Source organism: Pogona vitticeps, chromosome 2, assembly GCF_051106095.1.
Source record: "Pogona vitticeps strain Pit_001003342236 chromosome 2, PviZW2.1, whole genome shotgun sequence".
Classification (NCBI taxonomy): domain Eukaryota; kingdom Metazoa; phylum Chordata; class Lepidosauria; order Squamata; family Agamidae; genus Pogona; species Pogona vitticeps.
This window is the reverse complement of record NC_135784.1, coordinates 2,275,278-2,301,552: the sequence shown is the minus strand read 5'-3', so window position 1 is coordinate 2,301,552 and position 26,275 is coordinate 2,275,278. Positions and strand designations below refer to the sequence as shown.

General features: G+C 47.0%; 1 protein-coding gene and 1 long non-coding RNA gene across 3 annotated transcripts; one reads left to right on the top strand and one right to left on the bottom strand.

The window, feature by feature from the left end:
- The first annotated feature begins 2,144 nt into the window (after positions 1–2,144).
- Positions 2,145–19,943, top strand: LOC144587309 (uncharacterized). Of its 2 annotated transcripts, XR_013542458.1 has the most exons (3): positions 2,145–2,445; positions 2,670–18,871; positions 19,441–19,943. It is a non-coding gene; the product is annotated as an uncharacterized LOC144587309 (long non-coding RNA). The 2 variants fall into 2 exon arrangements; XR_013542459.1 differs by lacking the exons at positions 2,145–2,445; positions 2,670–18,871 and adding an exon at positions 19,003–19,123.
- LOC144587303 (uncharacterized) lies at positions 16,422–24,925 on the bottom strand. Its single transcript, XM_078387378.1, has 3 exons — positions 24,558–24,925; positions 18,867–19,690; positions 16,422–18,698 (listed from the first exon to the last, which is right to left on the bottom strand). The coding sequence occupies exons 2-3, from the start codon at positions 19,688–19,690 to the stop codon at positions 17,813–17,815; spliced, it is 1,710 nt and encodes a 569-aa protein (XP_078243504.1). The 5' UTR covers positions 24,558–24,925; the 3' UTR covers positions 16,422–17,812.
- Between the last annotated feature and the right edge of the window lie 1,350 nt (positions 24,926–26,275).

The window sequence follows — 26,275 nt, the reverse complement described above, 5'->3', positions numbered from 1 at the left end:
TGTGATAGATGTAAGAAAATATCCAATTTGTCCCCCCCCCTTTGGACCTGTGGGTTAGTGGCTGCCAAGTTTGTGAATTTGTGTGACCCATTGTGCAGCTTATCTTTAAACATTACAGTCTTTGCCTGAAGCCCTGTGAGTTGGCCTTGAATGGGGGGGGGGTGGTTCTCACAAAGCTGTGTCAGTTTAAAGCTGTATCAGTTTAACAGCAGTGTGATAATGTAGGAATGTTTCTGTGAGCACCAAGGGGGAGGGGTCAGGAATGAGGATACAAAATACATTGACTGTAGAACATGCATATAAAGTACAGATACAAAATGCATATAGAATATTATAGTAAAGAAATAGTAAGAACTCATATTTCAATTACAGGTACAAGGTATGATTACTTGTGTAAAATACTGATTATGAATGTTAAGTACATGTGAATCAAAAGCACGTGTTGTCTTAAATTGTAAAGCCGGTACTTCGTATATGTTATATCAGAACCTCATTCTTGCCCCCTATCACACCTAGCAGTGAAGGCTTATGGGAGTTCAAGAATATTGAGGGATCCAAGGTTAGGAGGAGACAGGAGTGCGAGTGAAGGGTCCCCTCTGCTTTCATTATGACCTGTTAAACTTCTGCCTGTCAGGAAGCCGTTAAAAGGGAACAGAAGCTCCCCTCTCCATGGGGGAGGGGACTCAGAAGGCAAATCATACAATTAAACAGAAAACATGAGGTAAGAACAGCCCTGCCCGAGCGCAAAAAAAAAAAAGGAAGGGAAAAAGGCTGTCAAATCTTCTCAAGAGGCCAAAAAGGTAGACGCACAAGTTCAGCCTGAGGGGAAGAAGAAGATCCGCCCTTCCCCCTCCCTCAACCTCCCTCCTGAGGGAAAAACGGCGGCAAATCCTGTCAGAGGCCCCCCCTCCAAACTGCGCACGCGCCCTTCTCTGTCGCCTAGAAGGGAGAAGGCAAGGCGCCTGCACAGAGAAAGGCGGTTGCCAGGCGCGCCAATTCGAAATGGACGCCTGAGGAAGAAAGAAAGAAGGGGGGGCTGGGGAGATGAAGTGACCGGGGGGGTTAACGTTGCCCCCCCTTTCTGTCTGCTCTTACCTTCGCCTTCCCTGAAGAACAAAAGAGCATAACAGCTGCTCTCTGTCAGAGGCCCCCCCCTCAGACATCACCCCATAGTCGGGGCGGGGGGTTAAGGGAAGGGCTGGGTGCCTCCCGACCCTTCTCCCTTCGGAGGTTGGCGGGTGGGGTGAGAGCAAGGCTAAAGGGGGGGGGCTTGGAAGGCTCGGTCGCCCCAGCAACCTATACAATGGGGGGCTCTTAAGAGGAGCCTGCCAACGGGCGCTTATGGGGGGGCTTTCTCACCCCCCCTTTCCCCATCCCCTCATATCCATCCCTCTGAAAGCCATAGAGGCAGGTTTCGCAGTCTGCGTGTGGGGTGAGGGGGGTGAGGTTGGAGAGGGACGTGCAAGGCATTGCAAACCTTCCTGGGCGCAGCAAGTGGCGGGGGGGGGCGAAGATACCAAAAACTCTCAGCCTGACCTTCCCCCGGACCCTTCCGTCCTGTTTTTTTTTTTTTTTTGAGGGGGCGCTTTGCACCCTCCATCTCCTCTTCCCCCAACAAGCGCCCTCGCAGGATGGGGGGGAGAACAGGCGCACGAAAGCCTCTTTGCCCCCCCCCGTCCATTTATGGATCCCCTTCAGAGGGTCACCCATGGGTTCAATTCGAGGGGGTGTGTGGAAGAGAGAACCCGCATCTCTATCGCTCTCGGTCCCCCTCCTTCCTCGGGCTCTGATCTTCACTAGATTGAGGGAAGGGAGGATTCCTCCTTCCCCCCCCCACTAGAATTCCCCCCATCTCCCTCTCTCTGCCCACGCATCAGCCCCCCCTTTACACCCCGTTTCCCCCCTTTTATTGCAAGAAGATCAGGAGGTCCTTCACCTCTTTCTCTCCATTCATAAGGAAGGAGGGGAAAACTAGAGCTTCCTAGCTCTTACGTCCAACCGGAAGCGGAAGGATTGCGCCTTCCCCTCTTTCCCTCCATCTCTATGGTCCCCGGTCCAGCCGCTTGCTGGGAGGCCTCCCCGGGAGTTCCGCGCATCAAGACCCTGGGAGGAGGTGGGTCGTGGGGGTGGGGGTGGGGCGCAGGACGTGGGGGCGTTAGGGTGTTTGTGTGTGCGCATAGCTTTGCTATGCTGTTGTGGAAGGAGGGCGAGCTAGAGCGGGACACGGCAGTGGGGGGGATTTGGGGGGCTGGCGCTGCACCCGCGCCTTGCAAGGCAGGCGTTTATCCTTGCGCGTCTCTTGTTGGCCAAGGATCCGGGTTCCGCCCTTAAGGGCAGTGGGAAGGGAAGGTCGCTCTCCATTTCCTCCCCCCACCATCCTGCCTGCACCCGGTGGGTGTAAAAAAAAGGGGGGGGAGTCCTTTGGCTCTTGTCTTCTTTGCAAAGGTAAAATCTCAAAGGGGGAGGCGGATCTCTGAAAGAAACTCCATCCTAGCCACCCCTTGGCCACAGCTTGGAAGGACCTCCAAGTCCGGGGGGGGAGGGGGGAGAGCTGGACTACGGAGGTGTTGTAGGGTTAGAGAAGGAGGAGTTGCTGCAAAGGGAAGAAGGATTGTGAATGTCTTCTGCATGTCATCTTCCCCCCCCTCCCTGTCCAAATTGCCCTTTAGGGACTCTAAAGAAGCGTTCCCGATCCAGTTGCTCTCTCGGCTGCCTGATCCGGCAGAGAGGAGAGCGGATCCATCTCAAGACCAGATCTGGGGATCCACGACAGGAGAGCGGAGAGGTTTGTGGGTTTTTTTCCTCCCTGCCTGGCGTGAGGGCTTCCTTGTGTCCTTCCGAGCAGAAAAGGTCTTTTTCCCCCTTTCTTTCTCTGAGAGGAAGGCAGTGATGAAACAGGCTGAGAAGCTGACGGACTTTCCTTCGCGGGATGTTTTTCAGCGGAGGCAAAATGAATCCTCTCAAAAACAGGACCTTGTGGCAAGTTCGGCAAGCTTCCATGCAGAATATTTTTCTCGTGGTTTGGTCCCAGAGGCCCAGTTCTGGACCATCCACTTTACAAAAGGCCCGCTCCTCATTTGCCAGGACAGATCCCCTCCATTTTTGGACTCTCCTTAGAGAGCCTTTAGGGACGTGGTGGCGCTGTGGGCTAAACCGCAGAAGCCTGTGCTGCAGGGTCAGAAGACCAAGCAGTCGTAAGATCGAATCCACGCGACGGAATGAGCACCCGTCGCCTGTCCCAGCTCCCGCCAACCTAGCGGTTCGAAAGCATGCAAATGCAAGTAGATAAATAGGTACCACCTCGGTGGGAAGGTAAACAGCGTTCCGTGTCTAAATCACATTGGCCATGTGACCACGGAAGATTGTCTTCGGACAAACGCTGGCTCTATGGCTTGAAGAGCGCGATGAGCACCGCCCCCTAGAGTCGGACACGACTGGACAAAAATTGTCAAGGGGAACCTTTACCTTTACTAGAGAGCCTGCTCTGCCACGGAGTCTCCCCTTCCCACAACTGCTTCAGACTTTTGGCTTTCCAAACTCCACCCTCACCCCTTTTTAAAAAATCTGGGGCTGGGGTGTGTGTGTGTGTGTTTCCCTCTCCCAGGAGGTCCTTTGTAAAGTGAACAGCTCTGAAGTGTCCATTTTTGACCAAAGCGTCCCCACATCCGTTGCAAAGGCAGCAAGGGAAGTTAGCAGCAGGTCCCTGCAGTCTGTGTCTCTCCTGTGAAGGGTGGTCGGTGAGCTCCGAGGGAAGAAGGCAGCCTGAGCAAGGTCGGGGTTGGAAGAGAGTAGGGGATGATGGAAGAGAGTAGGGGATGATGTTCCTGCAAGTGAGAAATGTCTTGAGACATGCATTGAGTCTTCCCGGGGTTCCACGAAACTACCACATTCCTTCGGGCACACAGGATACTGAGGCTGAGAACCACCCGGGCAAGTGGGCTGTGCATTGGTATCTTTCTTAATCCAAGACAGTGAAATGGATTTTTTAATGGCCTTGTTACAAAAGAAGGATGCCACCCATGGAAATCTACCAGGCAGTGAAATGGGGTGAGAGAGAGAGAGAGGTTCTGTGTGATTTTTGTTGGTGCCAGTTTTGGGTGAGAAAGTGGCATGGGCCGATGGTCTGCGTCTGTGCTTCCAAGCAGAGAGGATCGCAGAAGGAGGACACCATCTAAGTATATTTGTACTTCTACAGGTACTTATAGAATTACAAATGGCTTATGCGGCTTTGGGAACAATATCAATCAATAAATTTCACACAGTTGCAGATCTCACTGTGCCGATATAGTTATAAGATACTTAGGTTTAACAGCAACAGCAGAGATTCAGGGGGATTGCGGGGAACCCAGCACCCTAGGGGATGAATTAGGATCAGTGGTTGTGAGACAGCCTTTCTCTATATTTAGGAACATGTTTCTCAAACTACAAATCCCAAAATCCTGTGTCTGTGGGGATTCTGGGATTGTAGTCAATGAAAGGAACTCTTCCCAGCTCTGCCATCACCTCCTCCTCCTTTCTGGGTGGTCATTTCCTCCGTTTCCCCCTGCCCACCTGCTTGTCCTGACCTTAGGAAGATTATACCCGATTTCATCATCTCTACGGTCATTAGATCTTTCAGATGTAAACAACTGTGTTTTAAGAGTTTTACATCAAAAGATGGAGCTTCTCCCCACATTCGACCCCCTGATCTCACACAGGAGGATCATGAAGGTTTAATCTGAGCTCAAATGCCTTGGTCTGCATGGGGTGGGGGAGAAAGGCTTCAGCACAATATGCAATGATCCTCTGTTAAATTTAAGATAAAATCTTTCCCATAGGTCCCTACCAAGTGCTGTTTTTTTGGGGGGGGAATTTCTACTCCTCTGTGAGTGCCCCTCAAGGAGGACTGGACAGAGGCAGACCACCTATCCTGAAGGGAGAGAATAAATTGTGAAAAACGGGCAGCCCTCCCTCCAGGTCGGAGGTTCCTGGGTCGTGACAAAAGGCCAGTGTGAGGAGCTGGCTGGTTCCCTGAGCCTTCCTCCAGCAGCGCCCCTTTCTGCCAAATGGAGGAAAGCTTGTCCGGCAACCCAAGGAGTTCCCGAGGCCCCTTTTCCACCCTTTCCCCGGGAATGGAGGGCAGGACACGGCCCAACAGGCTCAAGTGACAGGAAGCCGGATTTTAGTTGAAGATCAGGAAGAAGTTCCTAAGGGTTTGAGGAGTATGACAACTGAACCTGCGACCTTAGGAGCCCTTTCAAGGGGAAAATTGGACCACCCTCTGTCCAGCCAGCTTTGATTTGGATTCCTTCAGGGAGCAAGAGGTATATGGACGGGATGTCCTCGGAGGCCCCCGTCCAACTTCATTGTTCCAGGATTCTAAGAAACAGAGAGGCAGCCTGCCCTGGATGGATTTTCGCTCTCTCTGAAAACTCAGCTGCGCCGCTTGGGGGTCCTCCTGGATTCATCCCTGAGCCTGAATGCCCACGCTTTGGTGGCGACCAGGAGGGCCTCTGCACAAACGGGTGCGCCAGCCGGGCTTGTTCCTGGAGGGGTCGGATGTGGCCACATCTGGTGACGTCTGCCTTAGTTACAACCCAGCTGGATTACTGTCATGCACTCTGGGGAGGGTGTCTTCTGGAAAGTGTTTCCAAACTTCAGTGGGTTCAAAACCCTTCAGAGCCGTTGACCTTGCAAAAGATCTGCTGGGAGAGGGATGTCTCCTCCACCTCCTGGGGCCAACATGGAGGGTGGGAGCTGGGAAAAGGGCCAAAGGGAAGGAAGGGAGACCATCTCCTCCCTCCCTCCCTCTCGGGGGAACTCTCTCTGCCTTTCTTCTTCCCTCCTGCCCTCCAAGATATTGCCTGCTCCCAAGGGGTCCGTCTTCTTCGGTCACCTCCGAGTCACTTTGGACCCTCCTGCATTTCGAATGTTTGTTTTTAATTATTTCAATTCTTGATTTATGAGCTAATTAAACAAATGACTCAATAAATAATTGAGTAATGAAACGTGTGGGGGGACAGCAGGCACCTTTTCTGGCTGCATCCAGAGCCCCTTCAAGGGTCCGAGGGCCACTAGGAGGCAGGGAGAGAGGGTGCAGAGGTTGCCCCTTTGCAAGACGGTGGGGGTCTGGATGTGGCCCCCTCCCCTCCAACCAACCTACTCTTCCCCCCAACCTCCATCCCTCCTTCCCCCAGCCCCTCTTCCCCCCAGGGACGTTGCAGGTCCTTCCATCCCTTCCCTCTGAAGCTTGGGGGCCAAGGGGGGAGCAAGGGAGGGAGTAATTTCCAGCAAACACCCCCAACCTGAATTTAGGTTTATCAGGCAGGCGGGGGGAGGGGGAGAGAAAATAGTGTCTCCTGGGTAGAACTGAGTGGAAATGGAAATCAACCGACCCCCTTTTCTACCCCCAAACAGGCACCCCCAAACCTCCCCCTGATGACTCCCCCCTCCCCCCACTGTGGATTTCCAGGAGTTGCCTCCTTCTGTTATGGTGATGAAATTTAGTCCAAGGGTTGCCAGGAGGGGAGAGGGTGCAGAGGTAACCCCTTTGCAGGAGGGGGGTCTGGATATAACCTTCTCCCCCCACACCCATGCCTAGTACCCCTCCTTCTCCCCCCAGCCCCATTTCCCACCCAGGGATGCTGCAGGACCTTCCTTCCCCTCCTTCCCAGGCCAGGGGGGGGCAACACTCACCCCCCATGGACTTAGCTTTTCCAGGAGGGGCAGGAAGGAAATCAAGGGACACTTTTTCTCTCCCCCCACTTTTCTGACCCCCACCGTAGGAGGAAGAATTGAGCACAAAGCCCCCCCTTCCCATTAGGCACCGTTGCCGGGGGGGAGTAAGAAGAGTCTCTTGGGCCCGAAAGGCCAGATCGGGACCCCCCTCCCCCACTTCCCCCTGAAACAAGGAAGAGACCCCCCACGAGGACCAAGGCCTGCCCCACCCTGGGGGGAATCTCAGCCTCCTCCCCATACATCCTTCCTCCCACTCCCCCCATATATCCCAACCGTCCACCTCCTTATGGGTCCTCCACCAGGAAACTCACGAGGAAGCCCACCCCTCGCTCCGCCACGACTGCACTCCTGGGAGGACCATAGAGTTGGGTCATGGGGGGGAGAGAAGGAGGGGTGGGCGCGTGGCTTCTGCTTCCAGTTGGAGCTAGAGCGAGGAGCCCCTCCTCCCCCCCGCAAAGTGAGGGGGTGGTTGTGGTTGTGGCAGGAGGGGGGAAAGGAGGGGGGAGATCTGTGGGGATCGCGGGGGGTGGGGAGAGTAAGAGAGGGATTATGAATGGGACACCCCCACACACAATACACCCCCCGCAGACCCACAACAACACCCCCACACACACCCACAAAAACCTAGCCTGACGGTCCCTGGCCTTGGTTTCCTTCTTTCTTGACCACCATTTCTACACCGGCTTTTCTCCTGAAGTATCATGAGGGGGCCAACACTCTACTGGGCCAAACCAATTCCCGCTCTGAGAAAGGATGCACAAAAGCCACCCCGAGAACACACTTGAAGCACAAAGCCTCCCCCCAAGACTCCCTGTGTCAGAAGCCCCACCAGGCCTTTCCCTGTGTTTTGTGGAGGGGTTTTTTGTGAGGGGGGACAGCGTCTCCCCATCCACCACAGGCTGCCCCCCTTCCTCGGCCTGCTTTTTGACCGACCAGGAGTGCCTCTCTCTTGCCTGGCTTCAGGGTCAGCTTCGTCCAGTCCCTTCCTGACACCCGGAACAGGTCTAGAACCACAATGGCCTTTTCCTGGAAAGGAGAGGCAAAGGAGAGGCCGAGTGGGGGGTCACGACCCACCCCAAAACTCCGGACAAGCTCGGCCAGCGGTATCATGTAGATGTTCAATAGCATAGGGGACAAAATCGGAGGGATCCCACAGGCCGGTGGCCAGGGTGTGGAGCAGGAGTCCCACCAGGACCACCCACTGGGTCATCCCCTCAAAAGAAGACCGGATCCACCACAAAAGAGAGCCTCCCTTCGTTAGCCTAATTTGACTTTGTTCTGACTCTTTTTTAATTTGTTGAATTTTAAAGTTGTAAAGTTTTAAATGCTTGGGATCGTTAGTGCAACCGGTAAAACCTATGCAAACTTAATTTGGCTTCGTTCTGAGTCTTCGTTAATTTTTTGTGAATTCCCCCCCCATTAAATTCACCAAAAATTAACGAAGAGTCAGAACAAAGCCAAACTAAGTTTGCAGATGATTTAGAAGGTGCTCTAATGAATCCAAGCATGTAAAACAGTTTCTGAGTCTTCGTTAATTTTTTGTGAATTTTTTCCTCCCCCATTAGAAAAAATGGAGCCCAACTTTTGACAGCTCCATTGTTTCCTGTGAGGGAGGAAAAATTCACAAAAATTAACGAAAAGTCAGAAACTGTTTTAAATGCTTTGAATCGTTAGTGCACCTTCTAAATCATGTGCAAACTTAGTTTGGCTTTGTTCTGACTCTTCATTAATTTTTGGTGATTTTTTTCCTCCCCCATAGGAAAGCATGGAGCCCAACTTTTGACAGCTGTCAAAAGTTGGTGGGGGAGAAAAAAAATCAGCAAAAATTAACAAAAAGTCAGATCAAAGCCAAATTAAGTTTGCACCCATTTTAGAAGGTGCACTAATGATTCCAAGCATTTAAAACCGTTTTTGAACTTTTTAAGACACTTTTAAAATTGAAAAACTGACATCGCAAAACCATTGAAATGCATTGAATAGGCTTCAGTGCATTCCAATGGGGGGAACATTGTATCGCTTAATGATGTTTCCTATGGGTTTTTTCGCTTAAGTATGGCAATCCGTGCCTTTTGGAATGGATTAACCGGTTTTCAATGCATCTCTATAGGAAAACGTGTTTCGCTTAACGATGTTTTCCCATAGCGTTTTTTAACCAATTAACATCGTTAAGCGAGGCACCTATCCTTAAGTTTCTGTTCAGACTGAAGCTGTTCCCACATTCTTTGCATTTCAAAGGTTTCCCCTTTGTATGAGATCTTGGATGAATAGAAAGATGACTGCTTTTATAAAAGATCCCCCTACATTCCATGTATTTCTATGGCCTCTCCCCTTTTTGACGTCTTTGATATCTACCGGTCAGAACTTCATTAGGATACCTGGCTCGACAGGAAAACTACAGAAATTTACAGACCTCCCAGGCAAGGAGATTCTACAATTCATCAATGCTGATGTGATTGCAGGGAAAGGGTGAATCTCAAAATGAGAATCTGTGGGGGTTTGGTATTCTCAGACATCTGGATATGTGCTGTTTCTCCTGTGGGTTCCAATAAACACAACTGACCCACTGGGGTCATGCCAAAAGCCCTCTCTGAGGAGCTTCTCCATTTCTCCCTTTCTCTCTTCAGCTAGCCTGCCTCTTTTCTACCTGATCTTTCTCCTCCACTATCTCTCCCCAATAGGAGGGTTTCTCTGATCTTACCTCTCTCCGACTCCTTTCTGCCACTCATGAGGTATAATCCCACTGTTTGGTCCAGGGTTTCTCCATTCATATCCACGCCCAGCCTTGTGATAAAATCCTCTCCTTCTTTTGCCCTTCTACCTCTTCAGCTTCCGCTGTCTCCCTTCTTGATGGTTCACCAAGATATATTTCTTTCCCCTCTTCCTATCTTATTCCTTCCTTTTTCTCCTGCATCTCTGCTGCTCCTAAGATTCATTTACGTGGTGGATCCTTCCTTTCCTCTGAAGGACCTTCTGCTTCCCTCTCTGGAACTTCCACCTTAGACACCCCAGGCTCTTTATTTCCAGACTCTCCCATCCCTACATTGGTCCCAACCTTTGAATCTTCACCAGGAACTATCTCTACCCTCCTATCTTCCCGTTCTCCCCATGGAGGTGTCACTTCTCTGATGAGTCATATGTTCTTCCTCCGGGGCTCCATTGGGTTTTGCCCTCCTCTTGTCAGGAAAGGATGGCTGTCCAGTCAGGATGGGTTCAACCCCACTTTCTCCCTCACATAGACAAACAGTGACAAGGTGTTTGACGCTCATCTGGGTATCCCATAGGAAGTCTTTTCATTGTTGCAGTGATTACAGCCAATTCCAAAACTTGTTGATTCTGTACAAGTTCATTTATTTACATCAATTCTAGATTCCATACTTAAATATACTTAATCCAAAAAAAATATGTAAGGCAGTCTTACGGGTGTGAGGACAAAACTGTTGGAACAGATCTTCAAATCCAAACGTCATACAGTTATGCAAAAACTGCAGGCTTACTCAACATTAGTTCCATCGTCTGTTGTACTTCATGAAACCAAACATCTATGTTTCTCCGTTCCTTTCTAAGAACAGTTTGTGGGAGAGCTCTCCAAATATTTATATCCCTTTGTTCTGCATCAGTCAACAAAACCAAATGTTCCCAAGGCTTGTGTCTCCCAGCCTCTGAGATGCTCAGATGTTAAGGATCTAAGGATTTGGTTGTGATGAGATGGGTTTTTGAGTTAAAATCTTTTAAGGAATTGTAAGAAAGTCCTTCTCCGGCGGGGGGGGCACTTGTAGTGAAGGCGGGAAAAAGACACGGAGGCTCGTCAAGGGCTTCATTAACGACTATTTTATTATAAGCAGCTTCCAACTCAAGAGGCTCAAACGGATCCTGTAATAAACCATCAGGCAACAAATGATATTAGGTCGAACAGTAGGAACCGCGCCGTGTTCTCCTAGAAGGGAGCTGGCCCAAATTTCTCCTGGTCTGTCATTTGACGTAAAGGCGCGCTCCTCACCGCACACACCGTGCCGCAGCACGGCTGGCGGGCCCAATCGCCCTCCAAAGGCCTCTTCTGATACTCTGGCCCGGGACGAATCACACGCCGCCTGCCCGCAGGATAATTCAGAGGGAAAACCAACACTTTCCATTCCAAGGGTTCAATACCTCTGCCTCTGATTCCCACGAGGGACGGATCCGGTAATAGTCCCCCTCCTGTCATCAAGTTAGGAAATCCCGGTGTCGCTTCAGGCTTTTGGTTTTGGTTGAGAATGGCCTCAGTCTGCACCCCTCTATGCCTTGGTCTGTCAGTGCTCAAGTCCGTCCAAGTTCTAAACTCCCGCGCGCCTCTCTCCTCTTTTATCTCCTCCCACATAATTAGATCCTGCTCCTCCCCTCCTTCCTCCACAAGACACACTTCTTCGGCCCTCTCAGCCACCACCTCTGTCTGGTCCAGCTCTATTAGCACCCCTTCCACACATCCTCCTTCCTCTACGTCATCCTTTTTAACGGAGGACGGCACACTCCCTTGATCTCCTTCACAGGAATATGGGTTTTGTAATTAAGAAATGAGCCAGAGAGGTTCCATCTTGTTTCTTTGTATAAAGTATCTTTGCTATGCTGACAGGTTGTTTTCTTGGCGAGCAGAGAGAATGTTATTCTGATAGCCTGAGAAAAGGACTCGGTGTGATTAGATGGGAATTGTTGTGACTCTTTGATAAACTACAGTAACCCAAATAACATCTGGTGTTTATGGGAAAGAAGTCATGTGGTGCGACAGGACTGTTTGCCTAGTAACGAACTCTGATTGGATGACATTGTGGGAAGGTGCGATAAGCCCTTGCCAGTTACTCTTGAAAAAGGAACTTTTTGCCTATGGACATTGTCTTTCAAGACCGACCCTTCAGTCATTCAAGACCGACTCTTCATTCATTCGTGACACATGGGACTAACCTTTACTATACTGGATTACCCTTGGACTTATGGGCTTTTTCCTAAGGACTATGCATGGACTATTTCCTATGGACTGTTACCGATGGAATACTCTTTATGAACTTCTTTTCTTGAAATACTTCATATGGACTATACTCTTGGACTTTTCTAAGGACAATGGGACTTTTACTGAATTTTTCTTTTTAGTACAGGATTTTTGTTCTACAGGATCACTGAGGACTATAGCCTTTTAATAACCTACTTGGATTATTTTGTTTTTACTAATGAATTACTGGACTGGAACTGTTTTTATTCTTTTTGGCTTTTTGTGTTTTTGTAAGGTTTTTGAACACTTTTCTATTTTTCATGTTTTCTTTGCCTTCCTACATCTTTGTAACTAACCAGCATAATGCTAGTTTATTTGCTTTGGTTTAATTTGGCTTTGATACCTAGTAACATGCTTATTCTTTAATAAATTAAAGATTATAAAACTCAATTGGTTTTCTGAACAGTACACTTGTCTTAGGGTCATCTGAGAGTGCTGCCTCGGCCTAGCTTACTTAGAGTCCTGCCTGTGGTGCAAGATAAGTCTCAGGACTACAAAGCCCACATGGTTTTATTTCAGTAATAGAGAAAGGGCACAAGGGCATCTTATGTGGGCAGACTTGTAAGAGGGAGTGTTGTAGCATGGCTAGCTGAGTTTGGACTCACTCAGCCCACTTTAGCATGTGCAAACTCCTGATTGCTCTCTGTCCAGGCTTACACGTGTGTTTTCGAACCCGTGTTTGCTGACATGGTGGCAGCTGCACGATGGACCGCGTGCTTGTTTTTGTAGTACCTCAGGATGACCAATCTTTGTTCTATCTGGCAGCTTGAGTGACTCTCATCCAGAAGCTAAGTTTTCAAGCTAAGTTTTGATTGCAGTGGGACACTGATGCTTTAAGGAGCTAGGTGCATCCCTGAGTGTGAACAGTAGCTTCCTAGGAAATGCTGTTTGCCAGCAATTAGATCTAAAGGCTGTGGTGAGAGGTGTTAAATCTTCAGGCTGTGGTAATGTGTGTTAGAATCTGGGGTGCTCTTTTAAGAAAGAGTTTCCCAGTGGGACAAGCAAACTCTTAGGAAACAATTGGATATAATCAATAGGCATGTGCAGGTTGTTACAACGTTGTAGTGAAGTAATTCTAAGATGCATGTCCTTTATTTTTGGAGTGCTTGCATTCAGTGCTGTCTCAGGTCATGCCCAGGATTTTAGGATCTGTTAGGGATGACCCTGTCTGTTTCAGTCTTTGATAGCAACCAGGTGGAGCAGCGTCATTTCAGAATCTTAGGATTGCATGAATGACTCTGGCTACCTTGTTCTGGGACTTGCATCCAGTTTGTTTTGGCCTAAGCGTACTCCTATAATCTTAGGATTTGTCGGAGGACCTGGCCCTGTTTGTATCCAGCCTAGATCTGGGTCTCCCACTACGATCTTAGGATCTGTCAGGAGTACCTAGCTGCATCTGGCTTGGCCTAGAGTCATGCCCTATGATCTCAGCATCTGTCGGGATGACCTGGCCCTAGTGGTATCTATCTGCACCCAGCTCAGTCATTGATCATCACTGTAACTTTAGGGTTCACAGAGTGGTCACAGTTTTCTTTTCTTTTCCTTTTGGACTTTTCAGTATTTTGGTTTTGCAGCTGTCTGTCCTCTCACATATCTTAGGATAACAGAGTGAAAGCAGTTGGTCAAAGGTGCAGAGAAGATTTTTCATTTTATTTTGATTTTGGCAGCTGACTGTCCTCTCACATATCTTAGGATAACAGAGTGACAGCAGTTGGTCAAAGGTGCAGAGAAGATTTTTAATTTTATTTTGGTTTTGGCAGCTGTCTGTCCTCTTTGCCGATCTTAGGATCACAGAGTGACAGCAGTTGGTCGAAGGTGCAGAGAAGATTTTTAATTTTTTAAATTTTCCTTGGAGTTGTGTTTTGTTTTTATTGCTGACCTAGCTTAGGCTAGATTGCCAGCAGAACATGGGGGAGGAAGAACAGTTGGCAGCCGTGGACAGAATCTTGGAAGTGGCTTCGGGATTTTTCAGGCAAGCCAAGCACAAAATTCAGGAAAAAGATTGGCTGATAAAACAGCTTTACCGAGAAAACTTACTTTTAAAATGTCTTCTAAGCACAGAACCTGGCTTGATGCAAAGGTTTTTCCAAGCTCAGCAGGGTCCATTTAAGGATTACTGTAACGGGACACTCCAGACAATTGGGAGCGATCCTGAGATGCAAAATGCTTGTGTGGAAAGAGTTAACAAGGCCCAGTGGAATTCTAATGAGCATTCCAGAGGAGACAGCGATTTATCATCCGTCCAAACAGAGGATTTACAGGCCCCGGAGTCGCATGCAGAGAAGGCAGGAGGGAGAGACGTCACCCCGTCGAGCTATCTCCGTAGATGAATTAGCATCGGACAACGCAACTGAAAACTGCAGCGCACCGGAATGCAGCTGAGCACAACCCTCAGCTCTTCTTCAAAGCCCAGGACAGGTGAGAAGCTCTGAAATAATTCATGATGAGACTATGGGTTTGCCAGAAGAGGGAGAGCAAGGGATTTTCCAAAGCAGTCAAGCAATTGCTGTGACTGAGAGCCCTCACATCAGCTTAGAAGCAATAGCAGTACAAAACAAACAGTTTGCAGACCTCCCGGGGACTAAACAACCAGTAACAGCGGGGTCAGGAGAAGTTCAAGGGGGAGTAAGATACCAGCAGGATGATGTAATGGAGACTCAGCTCAATTCTTTGCTAGGACTTGTGTCAGCAGATCTTGATACATGTCAGATCTCAAACAACCCCCCTTCTCTCAGCCCAGAGAGAACGGTGAAATTGGATACTGTGAGATTGGTGGGCATTCCTTGGACTTCCTGGCGATTTAGCAGGGAAGCAATACTCCATAAGGGGGAACTAATTGGAGCAGGAGAGAACACATCAAAGCAGACCGAAGGAGATAAAGTACCTTTACCAGAGACGTTGAGTAATGCTACAGGAGGAGTTAATTGTACAGAGACCTTGCAGCATGTACTTTCACACTGTTTTAATGGTACAAGGGAATGTGATGCTAATTCTGTAAGCTTGGTTCAAGATAAGAAACTGCATTTAAACCTGTCGGGTTGTGAAACTGTTTCTAACACAACCAATGAAGGGGGAAGCGCTAACTTTTTGGGATTACAAAGTACTGATGTTTCTCCAGAGACTGAAATCATATCTGGAAACTTTGGCCCAGTACCACAGTTAATCTTCTCAGAAAGATCTTTAGAAAGAAAAGCAGAGGTTTGGGACCATACTGATTTTCAACAGCCTATTTTCCAAGGAAGTGGGGAGAATGCTGATACTGTTTCTGAGGCTATGCAGAGTACTCCTGAGGGAACTTTGATGCAACAGCGGCCTCTTGTGACCAAACCTGATAGCACAGCTAATTCAGCAATACAGGTTTTCAGGGGTGTGGCATTTCTGGACCAAGACGTTCCCAATATTGTACCTGTGGTAACAGAGGTAGACCAAGAGAATAATGAGCAAGGTGGAGGAAGTGATGAGGAGGTAGATACTGGAATTGAAGACAGTGATCAATTTAGCCCAGAACAGGTATTGGAATCTGTGTTAGCTAGTCACCAAAATGTTTTCTCTAATTCACCTGGAGAGTCTAATGTGGTGAAACATTCCATTATAGTTAAAGATGGTTTGACTGCTGTTTCTGTTCCTATGGACCTAGAAGGGACTAAGGGCAATTTAGTGTCTGGAACTGTTGAAAGTCTTATTTCACAAGGAGTGATTGAACCATGTAGAACAGCTGTATTCAATACTATTTCAATGTGTCAAGGCAAACACTGAGACAGAGACTATTCCTACAATCAATGTTGACACGTTAGTAGAAATTGTTGCAAACGCTGAATGCATTTCTGTGGTTGAAATAAAAGGAGGGCTTTATCAGATTTTAATTAAAGAGGAACATCGCCCTTACACGTCATTTACTTGCCCTAAGGGAATTTACCAACTCAGAAAATTAGCACCTGGAATGAAAAATACCTATGTTACTTTTCAGAAATTGGTTGATGAGTTGCTTGGTGACCTATATTACGCCCTTGCCTATGTAGACAACATTGTAATTCACATTGCTAAACTCATGGTAATTCAAACTGCATTTTCAGAACGTGGTTTGAGCGCGATTTTGCTTCAACCAGATGACACTAATTTTTTACACCCCTTAGCTTATGTGGCCAGGACACTGAAGGAGAAAGAGAAAAAGTTTAATTGTAAGGAGGGAAATGCTTATTCGATTTTGTGGTCACTTCACATTTTCATAATATATTTATGTACAAGGAAAGTGGTCGTTCAGGCCAACAAAAATGCTTTGACATTCTTAGAGAAACAGAGGCATCGAAGTCCAATATTAATGCAGTGGCATTTCAGATTGCAAAAATATGATTTTGATGTTGAACATCTACCTGGAAAGAAGGCCTTGATTGTCAGCAAACACGGGTTCGAAAACACACGTGTAAGCCTGGACAGAGAGCAATCAGGAGTTTGCACATGCTAAAGTGGGCTGAGTGAGTCCAAACTCAGCTAGCCATGCTACAACACTCCCTCTTACAAGTCTGCCCACATAAGATGCCCTTGTGCCCTTTCTCTATTACTGAAATAAAACCATGTGGGCTTTGTAGTCCTGAGACTTATCTTGCACCACAGGCAGGACTCTAAGTAAGCTAGGCCGAGGCAGCACTCTCAGATGACCGTAAGACAAGTGTACTGTTCAGAAAACCAATTGAGTTTTATAATCTTTAATTTATTAAAGAATAAGCATGTTACTAGGTATCAAAGCCAAATTAAACCAAAGCAAATAAACTAGCATTGTGCTGGTTAGTTACAAAGATGTAGGAAGGCAAAGAAAACATGAAAAATAGAAAAGTGTTCAAAAACCTTACAAAAACACAAAAAGCCAAAAAGAATAAAAACAGTTCCAGTCCAGTAATTCATTAGTAAAAACAAAATAATCCAAGTAGGTTATTAAAAGGCTATAGTCCTCAGTGATCCTGTAAAACAAAAATCCTGTACTAAAAAGAAAAATTCAGTAAAAGTCCCATTGTCCTTAGAAAAGTCCAAGAGTATAGTCCATATGAAGTATTTCAAGAAAAGAAGTTCATAAAGAGTATTCCATCGGTAACAGTCCATAGGAAATAGTCCATGCATAGTCCTTAGGAAAAAGCCCATAAGTCCAAGGGTAATCCAGTATAGTAAAGGTTAGTCCCATGTGTCACGAATGAATGAAGAGTCGGTCTTGAATGACTGAAAGGTCGGTCTTGAAAGACAATGTCCATAGGCAAAAAGTTCCTTTTTCAAGAGTAACTGGCAAGGGCTTATCGCACCTTCCCACAATGTCATCCAATCCGAGTTCGTTACTAGGCAAACAGTCCTGTCGCACCACATGACTTCTTTCCCATAAACACCAGATGTTATTTGGGTTACTGTAGTTTATCAAAGAGTCACAACAATTCCCATCTAATCACACCGAGTCCTTTTCTCAGGCTATCAGAATAACATTCTCTCTGCTCGCCAAGAAAACAACCTGTCAGCATAGCAAAGATACTTTATACAAAGAAACAAGATGGAACCTCTCTGGCTCATTTCTTAATTACAAAACCCATATTCCTTAAAAGATTTTAACTCAGAAACCCATCTCATCACATTGGTCACCTCTGACCCACTGGACTCCAGGGCCCGAAGTGACCAGAGCTTGAAAAAAAAATCACAATTTTGATTCATTCCAACAATACCTGACTATACACTCAGTACAATAGCATAGAAATGCTTAGTTTTTCATAAATAATACAGAATATATATTAATTGGTACCCTCTTTAAAACACAATTACTATTATTATTTATGAGGGTAAAGCCTTCTAAAACAAATGACAGCTTTTCTTTCTTCACTACGTGCTTTTCTTTCATCAGTTAGCCTTAGAACATCCATATTTTTCTGTTTTTACACTAATTTTGTAAAAGCTTCCATTGCAAAATATATATTTTTCTCATTTTTTCAACACAAGCTTCTACGGCTATTTTGCGATATCTACCTGTTAACTAACAATAGAAATAAAACACATGACAAGTGACACTTCAAAATGAGCTTCATTTTTTTCTCTTTCTTTTGCATTACGTCAGCATTTATGTAGTTTCTCCCCAGTGTGAATCCTTTGATGTAACCTAAGGCCACCACTTTGACTAAAGCTCTTTCCACATTCCATGCATTTGTACGGTTTCTCCCCAGTGTGAGTCCTTTCATGTGACCTAAGGTTCCCACTCCGACTAAAACTTTTTCCACATTCCATGCATTTATGTGGTTTCTCCCCAGTGTGAATCCTTTGATGTAACCTAAGGCGACCACTTTGACTAAAGCTCTTTCCACATTCCATGCATTTGTACGGTTTCTCCCCAGTGTGAGTCCTTTCATGTGACCTAAGGTTCCCACTCAGACTAAAACTTTTTCCACATTCCATGCATTTATGTGGTTTCTTCCCAGTGTGAATCCTTTGATGTAACCTAAGGCCACCACTGTAACTAAAGCTCTTTCCACATTCCATGCATTTGTACGGTTTCTCCCCAGTGTGAGTCCTTTCATGTGACCTAAGGTTCCCACTCAGACTAAAACGTTTTCCACATTCCATGCATTTATGTGGTTTCTCCCCAGTGTGAATCCTTTGATGTATCCTAAGGTGACTACTCTGACTGAAGCTCTTTCCACATTCCATGCATTTATGTGGTTTCTCCCCAGTGTGAATCCTTTGATGTAACCTAAGGCCACCACTGTAACTAAAGCTCTTTCCACATTCCATGCATTTGTACGGTTTCTCCCCAGTGTGGGTCCCTTCATGTGACCTAAGGTTCCCACTCAGACTAAAACTTTGTCCACATTCCATGTATTTATGTGGTTTCTCCCCAGTATGAGTTTTTTCATGTTTCCTAAGGCCATCACTGTGACTAAAGCTCTTTCCACATTCTATACATTTATAAGGCTTCTCCCCAGTGTGAATCCTTTGATGTATCCTAAGGTGACCACTCTGACTGAAGCTCTTTCCACATTCCTTGCATTTATGTAGTTTCTCCCCAGTGTGAATCCTTTGATGTAATCTAAGGACACCACACCTACTAAATCTCTGTCCACATTCCATGCATTTGTGCGGATTCTGCCCAGTGTGAGTCCTTTCATGTGACCTAAGGTTACCACTCTGACTAAAACTTTTTCCACATTCCATGCATTTATGTGGTTTCTCCCCAGTGTGAGTTTTTTCATGTTTCCTAAGGCCATCACTGTGACTAAAGCTCTTTCCACATTCCATACATTTATGTGGTTTCTCCCCAGTGTGAATCCTTTGATGCAATCTAAGGACACCACTGTGACTAAAGCTCTTTCCACATTCCATGCATTTGTGCGGTTTCTGCCCAGTGTGAGTCCTTTCATGTGACCTAAGGTTACCACTCTCACTAAAACTTTTTCCACATTCCATGCATTTATGTGGCTTCTCCCCAGTGTGAATCCTTTCATGTGACCTAAGGTTACCACTCTGACTAAAACTTTTTCCACATTCCATGCATTTATGTGGTTTCTCCCCAGTGTGAATCCTTTCATGTGACCTAAGATGACTACTCTGAGTAAAGCTCTTTCCACATTCCATGCATTTATGTGGTTTCTCCCCAGTGTGAATCCTTTCATGTGACCTAAGGTTACCACTCTGACTAAAACTTTTTCCACATTCCATGCATTTATGTGGTTTCTCCCCAGTGTGAGTTCCTTTGTGTATATGGAGGCTCTTGTTTCCACATTCCCTACGTGGATACAGTTTCTTCCCCGTGTGTGTTCTTTGGTGTCTACTGAGGTGACATGCATTTACGTGGTTTCTCCCCTGCGTCAGCCTTTTTATGTCAAATCCATGCCTGTCCACTCTGATTTTCAATTCCATGTTTTCTTGCTTGATTATGAGTTCCTGTCCAGGTTGCTTCAGATGTTGCTGGGCAATTCTTCTTCTCCTGTTCATCATCTGGTAGGTTAGAAGAAGAAAAAAACAGAGAAATAACCACTGTCAAAATCTGCAGGAAAAAGGAATGATGTGTTCGGATTCTGCCTGATTCACGGAGGAGCAAGGAAAGATAGCCAAAAAGGTGAGGGAAGAGAATCAGGGAGGGGATGAGGCCGGACTGTAGGTTGTTCTTTTGGGCTTGAAGTTGGAAGGGCTCTTCACTGGGGAACATTTTGGGGGAGGAGTAATGAAAGAAGGTTCATTTCCACACCCAAATAAGTACATCAAATTCAAAGTATACTAATTTTTTATTCCCTTCTCAAATTCTCCCCAAAGACTAGACTTACATTTCCAGAAAATTAGAAAGGAATTTCTCAAAGTTGCTTAAAGAGGAAACAAATATTTCAATTAAAGGATTGTTTAGCAGAAATGAATAACAAGGGGGGAAAGAACAGTGTTAGAAAGGAAGAGCAAAAGTGGATGAATGTGGCAGCTAAATGATTGGACTCGAGAATGGGTAAAGATCAGTGAGTGGTCAATGCAGGGAACTGACAAAGTCTGCAGAGATTATTATTCAGAAGGAGAAGAGAAAGGACAGGTCCATGAAATGGATGGGATGTAGAGTTTATAAAATGCTGTTACGGGTAGAGAACCATCAGGAATTTCTGAAAACAGGATAGGAAGCAGAGAGGGTCAGTGTAGGAATTAGGACTGGGAGCTGGTCGTGTTGCCGCTGTCTGTGGCTGAGGAGGATGAGAGAAGGGGTGTTTTGTGACTGGAGCTGGGTTGGTCCTGTGGGACGAGGCAGTGGATCGGAGCTGGTGCCCGAGCTCATATCGCGGGACTCGTATGAAGCTGCCTGCAGAACTCAGAAGAACAGCATGCTGGGGACCAAAAGCTGGGTGCCTCTGTTGGGAGTTTCTGCAAGTCCTCAGCGGGTCCTGCGTGGAGGTGAATGGGGGCTCAATGGGGCTAGGAAGCAGAGATGGTCAGGGAAATAGGTGCTGAGGCAATGGCATCTTAGAACTGCAGAGCTAGAAGGTAAGTGAACTCCCAACCTCTGGATCCAGAGTTAGATATCTAAACAAATGTGTATGGAAAGAGGGGAGTGAAGAATATACTGTAAATAATTATAAATGCTGCATATTCCAGTAGTATCTCGGTTTACAAAAATCAATGTTTCCTCTAGGACAGAATCCTGAAACTCCGGTCCGTGGTCCGGTGCCAGTCTGTGGCCTAAGCCTGACCAGGCATGTGCTCCCCCACGCCTTTCCACATGCACACAAGTGTATGTGCCCTGCACTGCCCGAACAGCCCTCCTTGAATAATGAATTAAATCAGATAGAAGTTATTCTACTAGAGCCACAGATGTCACCAGGAGGTCTTCTCTGAAGTTCTGGAAACAGTCAGCAGGGACTCAAATAGGAAGGAGAAGTAGAGGTGGCAGAAAACTATTGTGGGGGAACGCTTCTTCCCAACGTTGCTAAGCTGTTGGCTGATTCTTCAGTGCAGAGAACGCTCTCCTGGTTGACGTCATAGCTGCTTCTGAGAGGAGGAACTACTACCCATTCTTCCTCTTCCTCATAGTGATAGAGAGCTAACTTTAAACCCTTTCTTTGGGCCAATCCTAATGTGAACTTGTAAGCTTAATAAAAGAGAGTCCTCCTGGGGGCTTTGCCCCAGAGGATCTGTATGCAGAGTTGGATCCAGAGGTGTGTGAGGAGGACTCTGTTGGCAGACATCCTTGTGTGTGTGTCTAAACAAGAACATAGAGAACACCTTTTCCCTCTCCTTATCTCCTTCACAAGAAAAATACAAACAGGAGTTAATTCATGTCATGCAAAGGGAAAAACATTTTACTGCTAGATCTGAAACATCGTTGGAAAATTCTGCCCAAAATCAGCACAAATCGCTCTCCCTAAAAACTCAATTAAGGAATTTTTTTTAAAAAAAAAGGCAAAAAAAATTATTTTGGAGCAATGGAGCAAGCTCCAACAGGCAGTGAACCAGAAAAACAATACACTGGAAGATGATGCTGGAAGTTGAGCCCCTCAGGTGGGAAGGCGTCCAACATGCTATTGAGGAAGAGCGGAGGACAAATGCAAGTAGCTCCAGAGCTAATGAAGTGGTTGGGCCAAAGCCGAAAGGATGCTCAGCTGTGGACGTGACTGGAAGTGAAAGGAAAGTCCGATGCTGCAAAGAAAAATACTGCAAAAGAACCTGGAATGTAAGATCTATGAACCTTGGTAAGCTGGATGTGGTCAAAATGACAAGAATAAACATTTTAGTGAACTCAAATGGACGGGAATGGGAGAATTCAATTCAGATGATTATCATATCTACTATTGTGGGCAAGAATCCCGTAGAAGGAATGGAGTAGCCCTCATAGTCAACAAAAGAGTGGGAAAAGCTGTACCGGGATACCATCTCAAAAATGATAGAATGATTTCAATACAAATCCAAAGCAGACCTTTCAACATCACAGTCATCCAAGTTTATGCACCAACCACCATTGCTGAAAAGGCTGAAATTGACCAATTCTATGAAGACCTACAACACCTTCTAGAACTGACACCAAAGAAAGATGTTCTTGTCATTATGGGGGACTGGAATGCTAAAGTAAGGAGTCAAGAGAGAAAAGGAACAACAGGTAAGTTTGGCCTTGCAGTTCAAAATGAAGCAAGGCAAAGTGTAATTGAGTTTTGTAATGGGAACAAGCTGGTCATCACAAACACTCTTTTCCAAATCATCATCAATGGAAAACTCAGCAGTGGCCAGAGGCTGGAAAAGATCAGTCTACATCCCAATCCCAAAGAAGGGCAGTGCCAAAGAATGCTCCAACTATACAATTGCACTCATTTCACACGCTAGCAAGGTTATGCTCAAAATCCTCCAAGGTAGGCTTCAGCAGTAAGTGGACCGAGAACTCCCAGAAGTACAAGCTGGATTTTGAAGGGGCAGAGGAACTCGAGACCAAATTGCTAACATGCGCTGGATTATGGAGAAAGCCAGAGAGTTCCAGAAAAACATCTACTTCTCCTTCATTGACTATGCAAACGCCTTTGGCTGTGTCGACCACAGCAAAGTATGGCAAGTCCTTAAAGAAATGGGAGTGCCTGACCACCTTATTTATCTCCTGAGAAACCTATATGTGGGACAGGAAGCCACAGTTAGAACTGGATATGGAACAACTGATTGATTCAAAATTGGGAAAGGAGTACGACAAGGCTGCATATTGTCCCCCTGCTTATTTAACTTATATGTAGAATACATTGTAAGAAAGGTCGGACTGGAGGAATCCCAAGCCGGAATTAAGATTGCCGGAAGAAATATCAACAACCTCAGATATGACAGAAAGTGAGGAGGAATTAAGAAACCTTGTAATGGGGGTGGGGGGAACAGAAGATGAGATGGTTGGACAGTGTCACTGAAGCGACCAACATGAATTTGGCCCAGCTCCAGGAGGCTGTGGAAGACAGGAGGGCCTGGCGTGCTCTGGTCTGTGGAGTCATGAAGAGTCGGACACAACTAAAAGAGTAAACAACAACAACATAGAAATAATAATAGAAATAAATAAGAGTCTGGGGTCTAGGCAAAGAGAGGAGAGGGAGATGGAAAGAGAGGCAGGACTTCCTCTGATCAGTTTAGGCGTGCCTTGGATTGCCCAGACCAAGAGGGAAACAAGGGCCAGGAGTAGGGGATAAAGATCATCCTGCCTGGATTGATGGGGGTGCCTACCCAGTTCGGGCACCCGCTTTTGCAAAAGGGCTTTTTAATAAAGGAGAGCTGCTTGTATTCATGGTTGTCTGGTTCTTGCATTTAAGTAACAAGGGTGTGAGCATTTCTCACTACTGGGGGCTCGTCCGGGATCCAAGTCTCCTGCTGTGTTCCACTGCTGAGAAAACAAGGAGACGCATTCCATCGATTTCAACAGCCTACTTTCCCTGGCGGGGAACTTGGCTGCGCAGATGAGATAACCCGAGATGTCCGACACCCCGGTGAAGGAGACCGGGAGAATTTGTTGGGCACAAATCTAACAACCAGGCCACTCCGTGCTCGGACCAAGGTAAGAAGAGGGGACTGTTAAGTATTGCCTTGGTGGTTGAGATTGGGACTGACGGACACGAGTGCGTGAAACACAAAGTCTTGGACATAAAGTGAGTCTGGAGTCTTGATCCCTGGTTCTGTTGTCTCCACGAGGATCGTCCAGCCAGGAAAAAGAGGAAATGGGACAAAGGAGAAAAGGGGAAACGCCGTCCCCCCACGTGGGATGTGAAAGGGAGAGAAAAGGAAGGATATAGAAATAAGAAGGACCAGGAGCAGAGAGTGAGAGAGTGAGTGAGTGAGTGAGTGTGTGTGTGTGTGTGAGCGAGAGAGAGAGAGAAGTGGAGGCCAGAACGGCAGAGGTGAAGAGAGTAAGCAATTGCTAGAAGAGTGGGAAGGTTGATATCAAGAGATGAGGCAGGAAGGGGAAGGAACCATTACTCAGCCAGGAAACCTTTCTACTGGGGTAAATGGGAGAGAAGAGGATCGGGCCGAAAGAGAGAGGAAGAGGGGAAGCAAACAAGAAAGGAAAAAACAGAGGACTTAGAACGGAAGAACCTTCCCCCACGCAGGGTGTGTGGAAATGTCTTCCCAGAGGAGATGATGGGAGGGGGAGAGCGGTGGACGGGGGAGACGTTGTGCCTCTTGCATCGGATGCCAAGGAAACCATATCCTTGAACACCAGCACTCTGCACATGTTCAAAGAAGACCTGTGGTGTCACGGATGGAGTACCAGACTGGAAACCAGGAGACCTGGGTCCAAATCCCTGCTGGGACAGGGAAACGGAGAGGAGAGAGTGGGGGGGGCAAGGCTCCTTAAGCCACCCCTTGAAATGTCACTGACCTTGCAAACGTTCGGAGGGATGTGGGATATGGGTTCTTTCTAATGGGTCCCAAAAACAGCAGAGAGAAATCACTCTCACTCCGTCTCACTCCTTCCTAGGAGAAAAGGAGAAAGAAAACATCAGCCTGGAGGCTTTACGGATAAAGCAAATCAAAAACATTTCCATCCGAGATGTGCCTTCCTCGTGTTTCTATTAAACGGGGCCACATCCCCATCTCCCTCTCCTTCTCCCTCTCTAGTCAGGCGTAACTTCCCTCTGAAACATGCAATGAAAGTAGCAGAATACAAGAGGGCAGGTCTCTGACGGTCGATTTAAAATATTTTTATCTTGCCTTTCTCATGAAAAAAAAGGTTGCAAGATAGCTTACGTGCCTCAGAAAAAGGCAACATTTAAAAGTGAAAAACAGCAAGACTACAAACCTTAAAATGAATCAAACCGAAGCTGCACTTAGGATGTTAAATGAAATCAACATCGAGAAAATGCCAGAGCCCCGTGCGATGGAGCGGACCGGACCCTCTGTTGTCACGGGAGCATCTGTAATTCGAATTGTGGGGTTATTTGTACGTGCTATATCTAGACTTTGGCCTCTGTGTGTCGCCTATAGTTCAGGAAAGGCTAAACCACGAGGAGCAGATTTAGATTCAGCATCATTTCTATTGTCAGAATTTTAAAAGGAGGGGGGAGTGATACCTGGATATAGAAGAAATTTTTATTTATGGTCTAGGGAGTAGAAAAGTTTATTCTACATATTATATTCTTAGCCACATTCCTATTCTTTTGGTATTTGCCTTAAGTCAAAAGGGAGCGTCTCCCTTAAGTCAAAAGTTTCCCACTATTTATTTAAAATATATTTGCCCTGCCTTTCTCCTTAAAAAGGACCCAAGGCAGTTTAGGTACATCATGAAAGGGCAATATTCAAAAGTGAAAAACAAAACCTCAAAATGAATCAAACCGAAGCTGCACTAAGGATGGTAAACGAAATCAAGCTCTAATAAAACACCATTTCCCCCCCCCCCCCGTGCGATGGAGCGGACCGAGGGCTGGACCGGACTCTCTATTTTCACGGGACCCTTCGCTATTTTCGGTCCCTTCAAGGATCCCAACGCGGGGGAGGGGGGGCGTCTCCAAAGGGGCTCCTCAGCCTCCGTGGCCCCTCCGTGGGCCAAGGGCCCTGTGTGTCTTGGGGTTGCCCACCCAGGGCGGGCCGAGTTCAGGTCTCCGGACTTTTCTCGCCTGCTTTCTTCCAACCCCTTGGAGCTCACTGCTCTTCCTTTGGAGCTCACCCCAAACCTCTCAGGGCCTTGGAGGGAAGGAAACCGAGGGTGGGTGTCTGGGCTGCCCCTGCTGGAAAGCAAAGCGTTTTGTGATTCCCTTGGTCTGGAAGGGACCCTTCGGAGCCATTCACTCTGCAAAAGGCCCGAAGGGAGAGGGAAACCCTGCAGATCCAGAGGGGCTGGGTGGCCTTTATCCGGTCCTTCTCTCCTCCTGCCCTCCCTGTGGAAGGACCGGAGCCTCTTTCGGCCTCTTCCCAAAGCCCCTTCTTTCCTCCACCCTACGGAGAGCCAGGAAGGGGAGGCCGGAGGGCGAATCCTTCCTAGGAGGAAGAAGGAGGAGGATCCGGGGGGGGGGCAGGTCTTTTGCACAGCCGACGGCCCTGAATGGCGCCTCCAGGACCCAAAGACCAGAAGAGTTTTGGCCCTGCGGGAAGAAGGAGGAC

Coding starts and splice junctions, on each gene's coding strand:
- LOC144587303 (XM_078387378.1), bottom strand. CDS start 19,690: ATGATGAACAGGAGAAGAAGAATTGCCCAGCAACATCTGAAGCAACCT. Junction 18,699..18,866: donor AGTCAGAGTGGTAACCTTAG/GTCACATGAAAG, acceptor TGGTCACCTTAG/GATACATCAAAGGATTCACA.